At 40.4% G+C, this 21,554-nt stretch overlaps 1 protein-coding gene across 8 annotated transcripts; it reads left to right on the forward strand.

Annotated features, from left to right (window-relative positions):
- The first annotated feature begins 918 nt into the window (after positions 1-918).
- On the forward strand, positions 919-17,903 carry anln (anillin, actin binding protein). 8 transcript variants are annotated; one of them, XM_047330244.1, is made up of 25 exons: positions 919-1,091; positions 2,803-2,953; positions 3,046-3,468; positions 3,974-4,236; positions 5,486-5,611; positions 5,654-5,969; positions 6,693-6,898; positions 6,997-7,104; positions 7,194-7,305; positions 8,265-8,557; positions 8,676-8,818; positions 8,904-9,045; positions 9,216-9,351; positions 9,552-9,722; positions 9,890-10,016; positions 10,430-10,478; positions 11,251-11,304; positions 12,006-12,038; positions 12,141-12,159; positions 12,697-12,809; positions 13,034-13,087; positions 13,988-14,074; positions 14,185-14,292; positions 16,434-16,606; positions 16,695-17,903. In XM_047330244.1, exons 1-25 carry the CDS (start codon positions 1,074-1,076, stop codon positions 16,807-16,809), a joined length of 3,540 nt encoding a protein of 1,179 aa, XP_047186200.1. In that variant the 5' UTR covers positions 919-1,073; the 3' UTR covers positions 16,810-17,903. The 8 variants fall into 8 exon arrangements, with proteins under 8 accessions (XP_047186200.1, XP_035476639.2, XP_035476641.2 ...); XM_035620746.2 differs by having other exon boundaries at positions 5,486-5,969; XM_035620748.2 differs by having other exon boundaries at positions 5,486-5,969; positions 8,268-8,557.
- Positions 17,904-21,554: the final 3,651 nt, after the last annotated feature.

The following is a 21,554-nucleotide window of genomic DNA, read 5'->3' on the forward strand; positions in this document are numbered from 1 at the left end:
TGTCATAACAAATATATCGTTTTGTACATGTGTATATATATGTGTATATATATATATATATATATATATATATACACACACATATATGGTGGCTCCTTTGTTTCAACATCCTGTAGGGGGTGACTCTCTTTACAGTGTGAACCCTAACATAAAAAAACTTAACCTCATTTATTTGTGTTTTGCAGTTGGATGTTAAATTGCAAAAGAGATAGATATATGGAGGACCAAATGTGACACAGAAATGGTAATAAGGCATTTTATTAATTGATGACAAATAGTACAGTAAGTATAGGCATTAACAAAATGTGTTTACAAATCAATTCATTAATCTCTAAATGAATGGACTAAATTACAAAGTAACTTGGATTAATATGTCCCCTTCTCTCCTTGTACTTTAGTTATATCAAAACTAAATTGTAAGCAAATGTATGAATTAATAATTCAATGCACAATTGGTTATTGTTTGATGAAATGCGTTAGTAATCCTTGTTTGATCCCTGCTTGTGATCCTCCACAGACACAGCTCTTTTCATAGGATGTCAGTAGAACTGTTCCATCTGGGACAGACACTTTAAATCACAACAACAAAGGTAAAAGCTCATGGTATCAGAAGTTGGAATGTAAAAAAACAAATGCATGGTTGTATTTTTATCAAATGAAAGGAGACTTTTGTTCATTAAATCAGCTGAAATGAAATGTATGTATAAGGCATAGACTGTATATAAAGGTATTCAGGTCAGTGCCGTTGCCTCCAGCACCAGAATCATGTGCATGTTGTTTTGTGACGTCTTCCTTTCGTACAACGCACCCATAGCTGTGATTGGCTGACAAGCGTAATGCTCGGCTCGTTGACGCTGATTGGTCCTTGAGCAATTCGCTCAACGGATGGAGTCTGCGCAGTACGCCCAGCGCTGAAATTCAAATTTGAACAGTTGTCTAGCGTGAGAGAAAAGAAGAAGAAGGAGAAGAAGAAGGAGAGAGCTGCGCGTCGTTGGGCTCGCCTCAGCCGATCTGCGTGTCACTGGTGAAAAAGACATTGGACATTTTCGTCGAGTTCGGATAAATCGCCCAAAATGGATCCGTTCACTGAGGTGAGTCGTTGAGCTAACTTCAACTTTACCAACGGTTAATGTGGCTAACTACCGATGCTAACGTGTTCTAACGAGACACACGTTAGCTACGGAACGAGACGAAGTTGTTTATTCCGATAGTGTTTTTAAACGTAAGCTAGCGCTACAGCACACAGGAAGTTGTGGCAATACATTGAAATAATGCCAATGAAAAAATGTCACGTGTCGTTTCTTTGTCTTGTCCATCGTCAGTAGACAAACACCTGAACTAAAAACGTCCTCACGCTTCTTAGAGCAGACTATTTCGATTTGATAATGTTCGACCATGTGGTAAAGCTGCTGGTTGACTGGCTTCCTAAATCATATGATGTTCTCCATCTTTAATAATAATAATAATAATAATAATAATGCATTATATTTTTTATAGTGATTGTCATGAACTCAAGGCACTTTACAAAACAAACAGAAACAGTTGAATGGGGCTCACGTTGATCAATGCACTAAACCAAAAAAACCCGTACGACAGTTAACGTTATTGTGTCCATGTAAGGGAGTGGAATGTAACCGCACTGGAAGTCGTCCAACGCTCGTTACCAGCTGAGCTCGACATTTCAAATCCTGGCAACGCAGGCAGGAGTGGCTCATTCCTGAGGAACGCTGAACAGTCGTGACATCAGGTTTTCCACGGGGCCCGGAGAGGAGTGTGTATGGGCTGCCTACAGCACAGTCAATCAGGATGTGACAGGACATGTCTGAGGCCAGAGGGAGGGAAAGTCACTCTGGTGGAGAAGGGCTGTTAATGAAGGGAGCCTCCACACTACAAACTGACCAATACTAGACACACAAACACACACAATTCTCAAGCCATGTATTAAGGATTTAGCAGCTTATGCTTGGGATACAGAAATCTAATTGAGGCTTGATATTTTACAGTTTAACTTTAAACTTTTTAATATAAAACACAAATGCAACCAAATAAATAGAACTTGAATTAAGAGTATAAATAAAATAAAGTTTAAAAAAATGTATGCACATCTTGTCTGCATTGTTTATTCTTTAAGATAAAATAATAATAAAACAATATTAACCACGTACTGTTGATAAAATAGCTCCAACGTTCAACGCTCCAACGTGTTGGTGGGAGACATCCACTTTGAACTATGATCTGATAACCTGCATCATTAAGTACAAATCCAGCTTTAACACACAGACATGAAGCAGATGTCCCCCAAAATGTTGAACATCTGCTTCAAGCGCTAAATCAACAAAGGCCTTCGGGAATGTTTCTATTCATATTCATGAGCAGTCACAAGTTGCTGCTTAAGTTTCACTTGTTCACCTGTTTTTGTGTTCTAATTAAAGAGGAAGAGTAAAATGTAGGGCTGCAACTAACGATTATTTTCATTATCGATTAATTGACTTGTTTGTTCTATAAAATGGTGAAATATGATGACCATGTTTCCCAAACCCCAAGATGGTGGTTTACTTTGTCCACACCAAAGATATTCAGTTTACTGTCGTAGAGGAGCACAGAAACCAGAAAATATTCACGTTGAAGTAGCTGAAAGCAGAGAATTTTGTCTTCCATTTTCATAAATACTACTTGAACCGATTAATCGATTCAAAATAGTTGGCGATAGATTTAGTAGTCGATTACTAATCGATTAACTTTTGCAGTTGCTGTTGTTGTTATTATTATTATTAACAATTGAGCTCTGCCTTGTTCAAACAGAAACTGCTGGAGCGGACACGAGCTCGCAGAGAAAACCTGCAGAAGAAACTGGCAGAGAGGCCGAATGCAGCAAACAGGCAGATGGTCAAAAGGCCCAGAGAGCCTCTGGCTGACACCAACAGTGTGACCAGTGAGCCAGTCATTGACACAGGTAAGACCATGTCTGTTGTGTAGCAATGCTCTGAGACTTGTCCTTTTCATTTTGAGTGTCTTTGCTCATACTTCTCCAATATGTCTTAACAGTTCCACAGCTGTCCTCCAAGCCTTCTCCCTCCAAGCGCCGGTGCTCAGGGGAAAATGTCCAGCTTGCAGCTGGTGAGGAGAACCAACAGCCGATGATGGCGCGACCCGTGGCCCCTCTGCCCTCCGATCCACCCACAGACAAGAAACCTCCAGTCGGGCCAGGCAGCAGACAGTCCTCCTCCCTTGAGAGGACTGCTACCCAGCCTGATGTTCATTGTCAGCTAGGGCAGCCTAAAACTATACAGCCACAGCAGGACAAGTCAGCCGTCACCCCTGCCGCTCGTTATCAGAGCAGCAGAGAAGCCTCTCCGGTCCCCCAGAGGACCAAGGAGAACCTGGAGGAAGACCCAGCTCCATGTGCTGCGGGCATGAAGTCACGTTTTCACAGGCTCGCTGAGCAAAGAAAATGTTGGGATGGCGATAGTAAGAATATTTTATGTGATGATTTAACTTCGATACAATTCTTTTTATGATGCAGTCGATATTTAAAAAAGCAATCCAAGGTCAAGGAGTGAACAAGACCAAATAATATAACACCCATGATCAGAATTTGCAGGAACTGACTCATAACCTTTCAATTGAAGAACCAACACCAGACAGCAACTAAATCATCCAATGTCACAAATAGTTTTTATGATTTATGAAGCTGGTAAGATTTTTTATATCGGTATTGTCATTCTAAATCGTATACATGTACACCTTTTGTTAGAAGTTACTTATCTAGAAGATTTGTCCCAGTCCTTGGGGTGAGTTATACAAAATATTTTCATAAATAGAATAGAATAATATAAAAAAATAAACTCAACTTTTTTTTAATTAACTTTAGTAAGTTGACCTATCACTGTGTAAAAAGACTGGAGACTGTGGTCAGATATCTGATTGTCATATCATCTGTCCTCATCCAAATGAACGTATTACTTCTTTTCAGGCTCCTCTGATGCACCTCCAGACTGTGTCCCCCTGTCCCTGCTGAAGAGACAGGCGGAGGTCCCACCAACTGCTGCCCCTCCTGTGTCCTCTCAAACACCAGTAGGGAGGAGAGGCAGACTGGCCAACCTCGCGGCCACCATTGGATCCTGGGAAGATGACCTAAGCCATGCCAGTGTCCCCAAAGAGAATCCAAAAGAAAAGACTGGCTCAGCTGTTCCCAGGTCAGCTGTCAGCACAAAGTCTACATCCAGCTCCAATCAGGTGCGTTGACCTAGAAATGTCTCCTTCTCTCTGGTTGCTTTTGTATGACCTGGTGCTTTAGTGAATCTGACAGCTTTTCAAAAGTAACTTAACTTGAATAACATTTTCCATGACTGTCAGATCTGCTATGAAGACCCTAAACTTTACTCATCACTCACAAGAACACAATTTATATGACTGCATAATGTGAATATGTGAAATATACACTCTGAGAATGTCCTTTAACATTTGATTATATAACACCTATTTTTATTGGTTTTATAATAATCAATATCTCATACTGGCACAGCAGGGGTCATGAACTGTGCCCTGACTCTGAGTGCACGGCTGGAAACAAAACAGTTGTCCATTCCCTTTTATTCTCAATTGGTTTAATTTTTTCTTCTAAAGAGGAAACAAGAACTGATAAGAGGAACTCTTAGAGTACCGGATCGATAAGCGTACCAGCCCACTCGTTTTTCTAAATCGATTTTTAGAACGCATCTTTCTGCAGGAATAACTATGCACATCAATACAGCATACCAAAAACGTAATGCTTATTCTCAATCAAAACAGTCACAGTTACCCTTTATGGATTTATTTTTCACAACTACAACTTCATCACATTTTATTCATACAAAAACGTAATTAAATTCACGGGTCACACTTTACTTGACTTAACGTCGAACAAACGCTGTCGGCCTGTAACGGTAAAAACAAACAAAACTGAGGCTTATCTTTACACAGAAAATAAAATTTGGAGAAACAATTTTTCTGGAAACCTAAAATGAATTCAATTCTTACTGGCACAGAGGTGTCAGGTGTCAGCAGGTGCTGGGTGTCCAATGCCTCTGTGCTTGCGACGTTGCGGCCCCGTGGATGTCTTGCACAGTAACCCCGTCGTGTAGGTCAGACAACTGCTCTCGGATGGTTAGGCGAAGTGCGGGTTCCAAAAATCTATGGTGTTTGTGTCTCGGGTCAAGCGCAGAAGCAAGGAGGGTGTGCGAGCGCACACACACACAAAACGTGCTGTTCACCAATTGAGTTCATTTGTTTTACTATTACTCACACCCATCCCTAGTATGCTGTGAATTATAGTGTAAGTGGGAACAAAAATCTGAATCGGCAAAAATCAGTATTGGCAGATTAGACTCTCAACCCCATTGCATCTGTGAACAGCAGTGCTTTCTACGTATCTGAATACCCTCTAGGACGTATAACCTGTTGTTTTAGTATATAGAGACCTGACTCAGTTTTGTTTTCTCTTCAGCAGGCTGTGTATTCTCCTATAAAGTCTAGCCGAGTAGTTCCCCCAAGCCCCAAAAAGGCTGACATCCCTGCAGCCAGACCAGCCTTCCAGTTGGTAACCAGTCCTCAGAAGAGTTCCAACCAGGGGGTGACCTTCACCTCTAGTCCTCAGAAGAGTTCCAACCAGGGGATGACTGTCACCTCTAGTCCTCAGAAGAGTTCCAACCAGGGGATGACTGTCACCTCTAGTCCTCAGAAGACTTCCAATCAGGGGGAGACCTTAACCTCTAGTCCTCAGAAAAGTTCCAACCATGGAACAACCGTCCAGTCCAGTCCCCATAAGGCCGGGCCGTCCTCCACAGCCCCTGTGCCTCAAAGCCCCCTGAAGAGTCAGGTCCTCTCCAAGGGTCTCCTTACTGCCAGCCCCAGGAAGCCAGAGCTCTGTGCTAAGCCTGCCATTGTTGCCCCCTCTGCCCCCCAGGAAAAGGCCACAGCTGGAGGTCCTGGTGAGTTATTTTTCACTTAATTTAGGGATTATTTGACAAGATTAAAAATGGATTCAAATGGAGTAATGATTCAGTGTCAGTTTCTGAATATTCTAATTCATAGAAGTGCTAAAAATTCTGTTGCTACTTAAAATATTGAATGAATATATAATGAATATATATTTTTTTTTACTTTTTAAGGTTGTATAATGTTTTTGATCTAACTGAGCAGTGTTTCCCCTACTATTGAATACTTTTTGAAAAGTAAAATTAATTTATAAAATTCTTTTTGCTTCTTTTTTTTTTCTAAACATATAATGTAAAACAGAAGTCATTTAAGGGCACTTTCGTTAAACACATTATTCCTCATTCCTGTGGGCTCCTGTATAGAAGTTGTGGATGAAACTTAATGTGATTTAAGTTTCATCCCCAAACAAGTAAACCTGGGGTAAACACTGGTCACTCTATATTAAAAATAAATAAATAAACAAGATTGTCAACAATTTCATTCACCAATCATTTTATACAACTATGCACACTTCCCGAGCACTAACAATGTTTTAAATAATTGATAATAATTCACTTTTTTATAAAAAAGAAAAAAGAAAACTGCAGGTCTTGTTTGGCAGCTATGATATAATTCTAATGTATCTTTATACAGTACATCAGTGTTTTTGAGGTACTCTTGAAGGGTGACTTTAAAGATGATTAAAAAAAACAGAAAATGTTGCTTTCTTTTTCCAGTAGGTGTAAAATCTTTCCTGGAGCGCTTTGGAGAGAGGTGCCAGGAGCGATCCAACCAGAGTTCTCCCGCAGGCAGTGCTGTCCAGGCCAAGACTCCCACTGTAACTCCATCCGTCACACCAAACACCAGACTGGTACAGGAGAGACTCAGAGCTGCCCAGGCTGCAAACACAACCACGGCCGATCTCACCCAAAGACAGAAGCTGGTGGGTGAATGTTCCACACACTGTAGTGTTTCATTCAACGTTATGATAACAAAATTAGATTAAAATAAATAAATAATAATAATCCCCCCACTCTTCAGGAGCGTGAGTCTGAGCTGGCTAAGATTCGCAGTCGCTTCCAGAATGGGAACAACATGTGGAAGAACAAAGACGAAGCAACAGAAACCAAGAGAAACACCGATGGCAAGGTTTGCTGACAAACCTGGATCTGACAGGCAAAAAAAAGTTTCATCATAGCACACCCAACATTATGTCTCACAGATGATGTGTTCTTTAGGAACAGCTTGTCAAGCCAGTGGAGAGTGAAGTTGTCCCGTTTCAGCCACAGGATGAATCCACAGTCACGTCGACTAAGAAGACAGATTCACCCACCACGTGCACTCCTGCAGGTACTCTGAAGTTTCACATTGTATTTAATATTGTCCAAATGTTCGAGTGGCCGTGTTTCAGAGCTAGCCGTTGTTCTTTTGGTCATGAAGCCAATTCTAGTCAAATAATGCTGAGCTAGAGATAACAGTGTTACACTAGGAGGCTTAGTTCAGTTTGTCTGATGTAGGATTCAAGATATTTGACACAGGCTGATGAAAAGGACTAAATCTGAATTTACAGGGAATTTGTATCTTAGTTTATTTATTTGCTAATTGCGATTACCTTCATCAGACTCAGCACAAAATCCCCACGAGCACAGAAACAGTAGTAGCAGAGCTGCAGAGTCAAATGTAGTCAAACTAACAAGGGTTTTCTGAATGATACAAATACTGGACATAGAACCTTTTAAAAATGTATCTCTCACACATGCAGGCTTGTTTATAGGGCTGTGTAATAAAACAATAACCATATAAATCATTAAAAGCAATATTACAAAAGTTCAATGTATATTGCTTATGCATTGTTCAAGCATGGTGAGGTCTAATACGTGAGGGGTTTAAATGTTCTATCAGATTTGTATTCGTCATTCTCTGCCCATGAAGAAAAGTTTAAAACCACAACCTTCACCTAGGAGCAAAACTCAGGCAGTAAACTTAATAAATGTATAAAAATAATCATCTGACATTTACCACAATAATTATCAATGTGGACTGATGAAGATTTTTTTATTTTTAACACTTCAGGCCATATCGCCCAGCCCTGGTTTGAAGATCTTTCATCAAGATTCAAATAACGATGACACAAAAACATTTAGTAGTATTTTTCTTTGCTATGTTCAAAAGCTGAGGCTTGTTGTAGCGGAACTGTTTGTCCATTTGGCTTGAAGCAAAAAGAACGACTTCTGATGTCACAGCCAGTTTGAGGATTAATGGGATCTGTCTGCCTTTCAAAAGTGGGTGACATGGATTATGTTTAATAGCAGGTCATGGGTTGGTGGTCTCGCCTCCAGCACTGACATCCAGCCCTCTGAGGGTGGTCGTTCATACTGAAGTGAGACCAACAGACAAAGAGGAGGTGGTCACGGAGAAAGAGATGAACGTAGACCAGTCCATCAACTCAGCAGTTATCAACGAACTGTTTGAGGGAGTCCTGGAGCAGAGTGAGAGTGAGGATGAGGAGGAAGATGCTTTGAATATCTCCTCCATGTCACTCCTCACTCCCCTGGCAGAGACTGTGGCTGCTGTGGTGAGGAGTCCAGAGGGCAGAATGATGGTAGGCACTGACATTGCATCTTTCTTCCACAGTCACTAAATCTTTTTTTGTTTTGTGGAAGACACTAACAAAAAACAGTGTAACAACAAAATAACATGTTCTTCATGTCTTTGTGCAGACGTCAACTCCAGCCACTTCATTCATTGTGAAGTCTCCAGAGGACGTTTCCAAACGGAGCAAGTTCCAGAGAACTAATGTGATTCAAACTGGTTCCTCAGATAGTGTGGAGGCCTTAGACGAAGACCATAAACTGCTCTATAGGTGTGTTTGCCCACATGTTACTCACTTGGCTCTCATTGCTGTCGCTGAACGTTTGAATGTTAACATGTACATTTGTTTGTGTTAGCATTGATGCATACAGGTCCATCAGAGTGAAGGAGACGGAGAGACCCACTGTGAAGCAGGTCATTGTGAGAAATGAGGATGTTTCTCACCGAGCAGAAGAACCCAGAGGATCCAGTCTGTTCAGCATGAAACAGAAGATGAAGGTTTGGAATAAATATTTGACCCCAAGTATATCTTAAAGATTGGTTTATGTACATGGAGAAAAAACAGGAATCGTTTTCTGAAAATGTCAGATCACCCTCTTGCCCTTCTCTAGTTATACCAAAGCTTGGTCTGTGTGTCGTGGAATAATCACTGTTTTGTGTTTCTGTAGATTTTGACAAATGAGGTGAACATGCAGCAGACAATTATTCATCAGGCCAGCCAGGCTCTTAACTGCTGCACAGACGAGGAGCACGGAAAAGGATCCCAGGTGGAGGCTGAGGCGGAGAGGCTCCTGCTGGTGGCAAGTGAGTTCATTCACACAGAAGAAAAACATGACTTGTTTGAGGTACATTTGCATATGGTGGTTTCACCACACTGGAAACTTCTCTACCATTTTTGCAATCCTGAAATCCACATGGAAAATGCGAGAAATCCTGTCTCCACTGCAACTGACAGCTGAAAGAAGAGCCGTGTTCAAGCTTGACTGTCTCTCCTTTTGACCTAGTGGAGCGGAGGGAGGCGCTGAAGGTGGAGCTGGATCGTCTGAGAGGAGGAGCAGCTGGACAGAAAAAGGCCCCTGTGGCCCCAGAGTCTGCCTCCAAGGGCTCCATCACCCTGCAGGAGATCCGTCTGCCTCTCAAGGCAGACTTTGTTTGCTCTACTGCCAATAAGCCAGGTACATTCAAAACGTGCAGTGACTCTCTGATGTCACTGATTAATGCTCAGTTGTAGATAAGAAAAAATACAATCTAGTTATGTATAGCTCTATTCTGGTGATTGAACTTTCATTGGAGCTATTTTATTGGTAGTTATTAATATTATTCTTTCTTTTGATTATTACAGAGTCGACTAAACATTCCTTCTTCATCATGATTCGTGCTGGAGCAGAAAACACGGTGGCCACTCCGCTGGCCAGCACACACCGTGGCCTCAGTGGAGACACTCTCACTTTCCCCACAAGGTTCACTATGTGAGTCTGACAATGGCTGTTCAATAAAGACATGAACCATTCGAAATATTTGTGTTAACAGTTTAAGCACATTGTGTCTGTTTATACTAGGGACATAGTTGAAGTTCAAATCACATTTAATAACCAATGAATGAAGAAAACAAGCCTCACTCAAATTTTCTTTGCACAGTATTAGTCTGTTTCAGCTACAGTGTGTAATATTTAGATAAACTTATTCACAGAAACTCAGTTGATAGCGGTTTGCAACTTTATCACCAAATGCCGCCAGAAAATTACATAAATGACACACAGGGGCTTTCAATATGGAACATGATAAAGTGTTCCTTTTAATAAACATTTATTAGACCCAATGATATTACACGTATGATTATATCAAACATGACATCAAATATTCCTCTATCTCTTCATTTCAGATCTGATGTCTCCAGTGACTTTGTCATTGATATTGAGGTCTATGGCCTGGTGAGTTATTATAATGCTCTGACCACATATTGCTGGATTTTTCTCCTGTCTTTCATTTTATAAAAACAACCCAGCAACCTTCTTTACGTGTTAGCACATTCCACTGCTATAAAATTCTTTTAGACATTGATTTCCTGTGTTCGAGCTACATCTGTTTATATATACAAATTTAATTCTTTAGTCCGTGAAAGTAAAATGTGAAATTTCTTGGCAAACCTGTGGATTTCAGAATGTTGCTGACATTATACACTGACAATACATACACTGAAAAAGTGTTGTGCAACATATTCAGTATGCTCATAATTAATACTGAAACTCCTTTGTGCCTCTGAATTTATTAAGACGTTTTCCTCTTCACTTTAAGATGAACTGTAAACCCACAAACATTTCATCAACCTGGGGATTGACAGGTCAATTTTACCAGATGCAGGATTCACCTGAACCCCAACAGTGTTACACAGGTTTAGGGTTAGAGTTGTCAGAAATTCAATGAATATTGAAACAGCGCTGACTTGTGACCTGATGTCTTTTTAATTTTAATTTTGGCATCATATTTTAACCTGTGGCGACATCTTGCTTTAGACGTAGTTTCAACTTATTTCAGTGTTAAAGTTTTTGCTGGACATCTGGATAACACAAGTGGAAAATGTAAACCTTTTTTATGTCTGTGTATTACTGCCATGCAAACATTTTTTGGATATCAAATCAAGCATTAAAGAAATGCTTTAGTATTGTGCTGTTATCTAGAGTAACTGACTATTTACACCTTCAGGTGCAGAAAAGTGAGGTCTGCAGTGACAAGAAGAAGAAACCAAGTAAATCAAAGGTAAATGCCCTTTGTTGTTTTTTTACCAAATGGGAAACTCATCATCAGTTCATGAAACATTGTTAAAGTGTGTGTGTGCGCGTGCATATATCTGGAGATGCGCTGATGAAGCACATGATTTTTGTATGTCGGTATGAATTGATTCTGTATCAGATCCCTCACTTGATGGTCGGTGTGCAGTGGTTGCAAAATGTCACAACTGTAAAGTTATTCCAATTATTACACTGAGCAAAAATATAAACGCAGCGTGCAAAATCACACAGCTTCCAATGAACAAAACAAAACTTGTATGGGAAGTCATCTGCAGCACATGTACAGACCCTTGAACAACATGGGGCTGAGTTGTCTGATTTATGGATCTTCTGCTGGCACTGCAGCATACGGCAGGATGTTGGGTTATGCCGATGCTGCTCTGGTTGACGCACCCTGACAGCAGCTGTCGACATCTGTGGCACTGTTACATTCAACATCTGGTTTGATTGTTTTTTATTGTGGTGAGCCGAGCCACACCCGTGCAATAATCATAAGGACAAGTGTCTTAAACATATTTGTGCACAGAAATGAGTCTTGAGTGCAGAAAAACCTGAAAAATGGAAGCAAAGGTGCTTTGTTTATATTTGTATAAAGTATACTCACAGTTTCAGGTGGTGAAAAAGAACTTTCAGTTCAGACTCATTCTAACTTCTTACTTCTTTCTTCAGGCTATCACTCCAAAGAGATTCCTCGGCATCACTGTAAGATTTCAGATCTGTTTGCCCAATGAAATTACTTTAACCACAAGATTTAAAAAATTAAATGTAATTTCAACTTTTTCCTTTTTATCTTTTTCATTGCAGAAAAGTGGGCAGACACCAGGTATGTCATTTATTCATACTATATATATAAAATTAATGTTAAATGTTTTACAATTAGCTTATTGACAGATACATTTTATGTTATGTTAAGGGAAACTTCCGGGACTTTAGTTTAGCATTTCAAATTAGCTGAGTGCCTATCTGCTCTATCCTAAACTTCCTGTGGTGCATCTGAATGACATGTCTTTGTAAATACCCATGTATTGAAAGCTTTACATCACACTCACATAATGCAGACTCTAATTTATAATGATAATGAATTTATAGTCTCCAAACCGAAGCTGAGGTCATTCTGATTACAGGGATAAACTCTCTGACTAGAGGAAGTTAGAAATTGAACTTAATGTCCTTGAGCAAGACACTTAACCTTAAATTGTCTCTGCTCTAGCAGCGGATGGGTGAATGTGACTTGTATTGTAAAAGCCCTGTATGAATACAGCCCATTTACCATTTACATCTGTTTTCACTGTACTACTTAGTATATGTGAACTTGGTCGGTGTAAATCTTAATGTGCGGTTATTCCCTCTCTGTATGTAGTCGTGGCCAGTCCCGGAGGCCCCAACGCTGTGCGCACCAGTAGATTCGTCCTGGTTGGATCACACAAGCTCACCCTGTCCTCCATCGGGAAAAACAAGTTTCCTTTGGAGAAGGTAGAGAAACCATTTGTGTCATTCACAGGTTCTCCTGTTGTCTTTCTTTAGTTCTCTTCTTTACTCTGCATTTCATGTGTGGCTCTCTGAAGACCCAGTGTTCATGTTGTGTGGCAGTCTTCGATCATAGTATATTTGTATCTGTATACAGGCTTTATAGAGACTCTCATAGGACAGAACCCTCTGCCTATATTCATTCTTCTGCCCCGATATCTTTCTTTTAGATCAAATATGAAGGCTGTGAACGAGAACTACTCAGTGACATGTTTCATACCAAGGTTACTACTTGCCCTTTTGTTAATTTATTTTGTTTGTGTGGGGAAAGGTGAGCACACACTAACAAGGACCTTATGAACTGCATTTTTTGCCTGGGATCCAGATGTATTCTGGGAGCTCATTTAAATTTGCTCTGCCAGAATACAGTCTGGATCTCCTCCATCGGGAAGTGATTTCACAACCGATAATGGCCGGGGTTTATACGGCGCGGATGAAACAACCATGGCTGCTGCTAACGAACGAGCAAATATTTTCCTATATCGGCAACACCGGTTCAATGATATTGTGGAATCATCATCACATCATCTCCTCTGGTCTGTTGACATTCGTCGCGGTCCGTTGGTAACCCCCTCTTGAATCCCATCTAAAAGAACCAAGAGGTCCCAGACTGATAGCTATTTGAGTATTATTCTGGCAACGCCATGCCACCACATTACATTCTAACACTATTAACTTAGTCTGATAGCAAATCTGTTCTCATCAGGGAATTTAAATTGTCCACGTTAATACGTTACCAAAAAGATACCGTCCATACCATCAGTTAAAACGCATACCGCTTGTGTAAAGAGGAAGCCGAGTCAGTAAGGCTTTGAATTCACCGCTGGAAGTTGAGTCATGACTGATAAGATCCAATCAGGAAGCAAATGTATGTGTGTGTGGGTCAACATCTCTGCCGGTCCAGCCTAAAACACATCCCTGCACCTCTGGAAGAGCAGAGTAGTGTGTACGTCTGACACCAACATAGAAAGTGATGCATTTTAAAACTAAAACATATTAGGGTGGATGTTACCTGTCTTTGCGTGTCAGATGCTTTTCACCATCTTTGAAGAAGACTTGTATTTTAATCTTGTATCTTGAACATGTTTGAAATGACCACGATGTCCATCCACTATGAATCCAAGGTGCCGTTCTTGTGTCCGCTGGAGGGCAACGTCTACCTCAAGATGCAGTGTGAAGTTGGCTCAAAGGTGGAGGAGAGGGGCTTCCTGGTGAGTGTCGTCAGATCAAATCATCACCACAGATGAACTAATGCATTAGTCCAGCATTGGTTTGCTCATGCTGTTTCCCAATTGTTGATCCGTCTTCTTTTCAACCCCAGACAATGTTTGAAGATGTGAGTGGATTTGGAGCCTGGCACAGGAGGTGGTGTGTCCTGTCAGGATACTACGTCTCCTACTGGACCTACCCCGATGATGAGAAGAGCAAGGTAACTGTCACGAATAACATCCTGTTTAGTTTTTTTAAATTCAGGAGAATTTCACTACTTTTCAGCCTGGTGTATTTCCATAACCATGGCAATTGTATTTCTGAGTTGTGCATAGTTGTGTCCCCAATTCCATTTTTAGAGAAAAGTGGACTTGCACCTGAAGACTTGTATCGGGACAAGCCGTGCTTCCTGTAGCTTTCCAAAATGACGTGATTCTGACATGGGTAATGTGTAATTCTTGTCTCCTGACTTTGGCCCAAAGTCAGTTAGCTGCCAGGAACAGAGATTGTTATGACCCTTCATTTGGTCTAGGGGTAAGAGGAGGGAAGTTACAAAGCCTTTAGTGGAATGAGGCAATTTTAGCCATTTATTTTTCAAGAAAGCAAATAAGGTAAAATCACAACACAAAGAGCAGGAGTCAGGGGAGTCAACATGTAAAGGAAAGGGGCAACGACAAATCATAAAACCACCAAACAAAAACATCTTAATCGCATACAATCTGCCACTGATCTGAGGTTTGAATAGACACTGCCTGTCTGGCCTCATCTGTCTTAACATAATGAAAACACAAGTCCTGTGAAAGCAAGATAATAAGTGTAAGCAAACTATCAGAAAAACTAACCTAATATAAACAATGGTCGACTTCTGTTTATCCAGTAACAGTCGAACCATATGTTACAAAGTGGTTAACAGTAATCACGTTACATCACAGCCCCTGGCAACATCACCCGGTGGTTTAAATAATGCTGATGTTTATCAGTGGACTGGGCCACGACTGGGCCACACAGTGGTGGGCTGGGCCACACAGTGGTGTGCTGGTCCACACGGTGGGCTGGACTGGGCCACACAGTGGTGTGCTGGTCCACACGGTGGGCTGGACTGGGCCACACAGTGGTGTGCTGGTCCACACGGTGGGCTGGACTGGGCCACACAGTGGTGTGCTGGTCCACACGGTGGGCTGGACTGGGCCACACAGTGGTGTGCTGCGGTGGACTGGGCCACACAGTGGTGTGCTGGTCCACACGGTGGGCTGGACTGGGCCACACAGTGATGGACTGTACTGGTACACAGTGGTGCACTGGGCCACACAGTCATGGACTGGGCCACGCAGTGGTGGACTGGACTGGGCCATACAGTGGTGGACTGTGCCACACAGTGGTGGGCTGGTCCAGAGTCGCAGACCAGGGAGGAGTCGGACCCATAACGAATATGAATGAGGAAAGGAGGCCTGAGGAGCCAGGTGGTATCACAGATTATGGAGAACTGCATCAGGGTCTAAATCTGTGTGACCTTTCACCCTGAGATTACAAATATGTGAGGCTGAGAAGCTCTGTCCATGTCACATGTGCTTCAGACAGAACACTAGTTGCAGATGAAATCAAAAAGTTTGTCTCCAGCTACCAAACTGCAAGATTTAAGAAGTGGCACTTGGTCACTCTGTTTACACTGTAATAATAATACTGTGTGTAGGCATGTAAGTGCAGAAGGTCTCAAACATTGTAATAAGTGTTCTTTACTGAGCGAGTGTCTCTTCTGCGCCTTGTGCCTGCTCTGTCTGCGCATACGTCACAAGGATGAGTCAGTGTATGAAAATAAAAATATGACCAAATAGACACCATCAAGTTTTCATACACTGCCACTGGATAATAAAGATACTTTACTTGTGTGACAAGTGGATTTTCCCATGTATCTCTTTTCTTGACTGTAGCAGTGGTTTGGTGAACATTGTGAAGTTTACAGACAGCAGTGATGAGCTCGTCCATACAAATGATGGCAAACATTCTGATTGGTGCTCATTGTAAAAAAAAAAGTATACAAATAGTAATAACAAGCAAAGAGTTGAATTGAAGCACTGTCAGACTTGTTCATATGACAAAAATAGACTACTTATGGATGTAGTGGTGTTATTAATGATGAACAGCATCAATGACGGTTATGTCCCGAATCTCGAGCAGAGTAATCAGTTCCTTGAAGTAAACTGTCTGAATGTGAGACATATGCATGGGGAGCAGGAACCAGAAGAAGCTCAAGCTTTTTAGCTTTACAACCTTCACGCAGAGGAAGAGAGAAAAAAAGTCCTACACACAATGTTTGACCCACATGTTTCTTTTTTTTCTTGCTGCTGCTGCTGATTGTGGCAGAATCCGATTGGTCGCATCAACCTGGCTAACTGCACCAGTAAGAGAGTGGAACCAGCAAACAGAGAGTTCTGTGCCAGACCAAACACGTTTGAGCTCATCACAGTCAGACCACAGAGAGAGGATGACAAAGAGACACTAGTCAGTCAGTGCAAGAACACCATGTGTGTCACCAAGTAAGTACTGACCATTAATATGTGATCATTAATGTACATATTCATTCAAAATGAGTGACTGCATGTGCTGAACTCTGATTGTTTCCAGAAACTGGTTGAGTGCCGACACCAAGGACGAGAGGAATCTGTGGATGAAGAAACTGAACCAGATTGTGGTGGATCTGCGTATGTGGCAACCAGACGCGTGTTACAGGCCACTGTGAACACGGCTCCCATCAGTGTTTGTGACAAGTGCCGTTACTAGGTGCAATACAGACTGAGGATTGTAGAATATTTGTATTCTACAGGAACTCAAGCACATGAGTAAATGATTGGAGGAGAGTAAATAAAGCCATACGTTAGAAACGTTTCAGGACGGTTGATACATTTCCGGACTGATTTGAAACGTTGAGTTACAAGCTTTGTATGCCACTGCTTGTGTGTGTGTGAAGCACGATGTGTGGCTTTAAATTATTAGGTTTTATTTGATATATAATTGGTGATGAAAATACAGATGATTACTAATTTGAGGCATCACAGTTCTATTAAGGAATGAATGCTTTTTACTTTATCCTGCATGGCAGCACGCGACCATGCTGATACTCTTTGTCAAGGTTTCACTTTATATATTGGCTTTTATATGTAACTTGTGGCAGGACATACAAATGCATTTTCTTATTGTTGTGCAGAGATGTTTGATACTTTTTTATATACCCTGTTTCATCAGTGTTTGGTCATGTTGCGGTTAAGTATAACTGGGTTTAAGCTCTGTTACATATTCTAGAGTTCCACCGACACTAAGTTGAGGAGAAAACCTATACTGATATTTGATAGTTAAAAAAAATCTGCCAAGTACATAATGGCCAATATTTTTGTATATTAAACCTTACAGTTTCCACTGCACTTTCACAAATATTTGACTTCCCATATAGTAGTTTTATTACTTCTTGGCCAACATATACACCGATACCAATATATGAGCTCCATGTTTAATTTTTTTAAAAGTAAATTATTGTGGAAGAAGTTTTGTAAGTTCACTCAATGAGAGTATGTAACAGACTTTACCGTGACCCTGCAAGGTGCATTAAGAGTTGTTTATTTTGTGTCTACGTATAAGAGACAACGCTTTATGTAAATTTGTATTCATTATCAACATGCTGAGAAAACACACTGCTTTGTTTCAGCATATGTTTTCATCATGAGTGGCAGCAAGCAGGAAATATGAGCTTTCATCATTGAGTTGAACAATTTTAACTGGAGTCTTCTGTTGGTATATGTGGATCTGTAAGACTTCAATAAATTCCTGCACTGACCAGAATGGATCGTCATACTAAATATTGAATTAGTAAGCAGTATTAAATGGAGTCATAATTTGTTGTTTTTGCTTTAAGGCATTTTAATTACATGTTTCATGTACTATATAATGAAAATGACTTAACTTTATCAAAATGTGAACATTTGAAATCTTTTGACTTGGCTTCAGGGTTAGGGTCAGTAAGGCTCTACTCACAAACAGATTATACATTTAAGATAATAATAAATAGTGAATAAATAAAATGATTTATTGATAATAAATTATTTATAAATGATAATAAATAAATAGTACTTTAAAACTTTCTGAATCACGTCACTGACCTGGTACAAGAGGATTCTTGCTGGAAAAAAAGTACAATGTGCAAAATCCAAAAAGAAAACTGAATAAATTACACAAAGTTTTTTCCTCATATTCAAAACATTTAAATTTTGTGGTTATTGGTCAATTATTGATCAATTGTTTGACTTTGTCGTCGAACTTAATTGTTTTTTATTTACATGTTTACCTCTGATGCTTGATGACTTGTTTACAGATTAAATAAATATATAACCTAACATATTGCACCGGTTAGCATGTAAAGATATAATGATACAGTTGTCTCTTTTTTTTTTACAAAAAACAAGTTATTCAATGTTCAAATATAATGGAGTTGAATATATATGTATGTGTATATATATATGTATGTATGCATGTATATATATATATGTTTGTGTATATATATATGCATGTGTATATGTATGTGTATATATATGTGTACGTGTATATATATATATATATGCATGTCTATATGTATGTGTATATATATGTGTGCGTGTATATATATATGTTGGTCCTGTATGCGACGTGATGTTGGTCGAGGTCAGGAGGGCTGCATGCTTTAATGTGGGTTAGTACCACTCTCTCAAAGCATTTCATAATAACCATAATCATTTGTTGTCTGAGATGCAGACAGTAAAGCCCATCTAAGGAAATGTGTTATATTACTTTAGAGAGTGTGTTAGAGGAAAGCAACTTGTAATTTTCTCTGCTAGGTACTTTTTTTAACTGCTGGTACTAATATGACAAAGTACATGGAGCCAGGTATTATGCCATGTAATAACAATCCAGAAAAACACGGCAAGTTGCATTGAAATTCTGTTGCTGGTATACTTTAGAGATTCTGCTGTTGATGATGTCATGTCCTTCAGACCCCAGTCTGGTGGCAGAGATGATCATGGCCTGGTTGTCTGACTCTCCATATGCGCCGGAGCTCAGTAACACACCTTCCACTAGAACAATGAGACAGGACTGTTCCATGGATCCTTAGTGTGCCCGGCTGCATTGGGAATATGTAATCTGCCAAACGTCAAGAGTTTTTTGAATTTTAACCAGGTTAAAGATAAATAAATAAATCGATTCTGTTAAGTTTCCAGTGCAGGAATTTTCCCACAGCCCATCATTGTGTAAATGTGATTAGGTTGTTTGTGGTGTATTTACGTGAAAGTGATAGTTAATGTTTCAGTTATGCACAGGCTGTTTTTGTTGATTGATTTCAGGGTTTTTAATGAGATGTTGCAGGCTTATGCTGACCATAGAGTCCAAAAAATGGAACCTGTTGCCTGATGCCATTTGCATCTTTTCTGCATGTGTTGTTTGTCTGGTGTGCAGCGGGAATATCCGCTCTGTCTGGTGATCGAGTAAATTACAAAGAATGTGTCCAAGGAAGTTCAATCTCGGTCTTTCATTCAAGGATACAAAGCAGTCTGCCCTTTTTGGCGTTAGTTTTTCTGAATTTTTCACATTGAAAGCATTGTCCAGGTGGCACCAGCCATCATCTCTGTGCTTGTTCAAAATACCTCTTGGTTTTAAACTTGTCCCTGTACTTTGTTTAAAAGAACAGGTTATAGCAGCGAGCGGTAGCAAGGAGAGGCAGGCTAAAAGGATAAGGACGATAGTGGAGCCTGACAAACCACCTTCACCTCCGGCAGCCATCGTTCCAGCCACATTACGGTCCCGATTAAAGTTGTCAGTGACAATTGTAACATTCAATTTCGGACTCCTACAAGCAAATCTCGAAGGGCACGGAGTATCTCTCACATCAACCACCTCAAGTCGTTATGTTGTTGATGTGTTGATCAGTTTTTTGGGTCAGTTTTGGATAAAGGGGATTGGAGCCCCTGAAGGGGGCCCAGTGTACTATCCATCGACTGGCCCTCGCTGCGGACCCCTCACCACTTCTCATTGAGCCCCCTGTGATCTATGGTGTTCAGTCTGGATGTCCAGATGCTCTCCGCTTTCTGTCTTTGAGTTTTATTCTAATTTGTGTCACTTTGTACTGCTGTAGTTCTAATAGAATTCCATCCATGAATTAAAAAATGTGCCTCTTTCTTAATTGAGAGATTATGCCCGTGTTGAGTGAACCTCACTCTAATGTGTTATCAGTTTCACCCCCATACTGTAGACCACATTGTACACAAGTTATAACAGACACACCGTATTTTGACTTGATATTCCCATGGTATTGTGTTTGGAACACGTTCTTGTTATAGTGGCTGCGCAACCAGACTTGGTGCTGAAAAAATTGCCCTGGCACCTCGGTGCTGGGTTTGATAAACAGCTTGCCAGGGCTGATGTTTCCCATTTGGAAAATATTGCCAGATGCAGGGGCAAATTTCTTGGCCACGGCTGTGCCTATTTGTAGAAAAAAATCTCCATTAAATTCAAAATCATTTCTGGTTCAATTAATTTCCAGAAGTTGAAGTAATTATTTTTCTGGTCTCATTTTAACCGGATTCTTTTGAAATATATTTTTTATTACTTGATTGCTTTCACTAGTGTTAACATTGGTGTATAAAGTCCATGGTGAATAAAATTGAGTTGTCAATTGTCATTGACATCCAAAGAGACTTACAATATGTCTATTCAACCATGAAGATATTACTCAGAAGTGCAAGAATTAATAAGAACAAAAATATTCATGAAATTGGCAAAAAGTGCTTCAAGTGCTATTTGTAATTAAGTGCAATTTTTTTGTGTTTGAAATATTTAATTCAGGGAGTAAGGTGAAGTCTGAACAGGTGAGTTTTCAGTCTGCGACGAAAGCATTGAAGGGATTCTGCTGTGTCAATGTCAATGGGGAGCTCGCTTCACCATTGAGGAACCAATAGAAAACAGACTTTGGATGAGAGGTGGCTGCCTGCCCCTCGCAATGAGCAAATTCCATAGCATATATATCAGTGAGCATTTTCCTTTCAATATGCATATTTGAAGGTTTGCATTTTCAATAGCTCAGTCATGTATGAATTTATTGACATCAAACCACCTCTTATAGGTCTGTGGCATTCTCTCACAGCTTTCACAGCTGTTAGTTTGTGAAAAAGCTGTTTTGGTTGTGGAGTATTTTTGCTTCATTTGCTTTAGTGATTGTGTTCTGTGGTTGTCCTTGTGTTTAGGTTTTTAGTTAAGTTACCTATGTATTCCATCCATCCATCCATCGTCTACCACTTTATCCATTTAAGGGTCGCGCCCAGCTGACATTGGGCGAGAGGCGGGGTTCACCCTGGACAGGTCGCCAGCCTATCACAGGGCCACAAACAGAGATAAACAACCATTCACTCTCACATTCACACCTACGGTCAATTTAGAGTCTCCAATGAACCTAACCCCATTCTGCAT

The sequence above is a fragment of the Scophthalmus maximus genome, chromosome 22 (genome assembly GCF_022379125.1).
Source record: "Scophthalmus maximus strain ysfricsl-2021 chromosome 22, ASM2237912v1, whole genome shotgun sequence".
In the NCBI taxonomy this organism is placed as follows: domain Eukaryota; kingdom Metazoa; phylum Chordata; class Actinopteri; order Pleuronectiformes; family Scophthalmidae; genus Scophthalmus; species Scophthalmus maximus.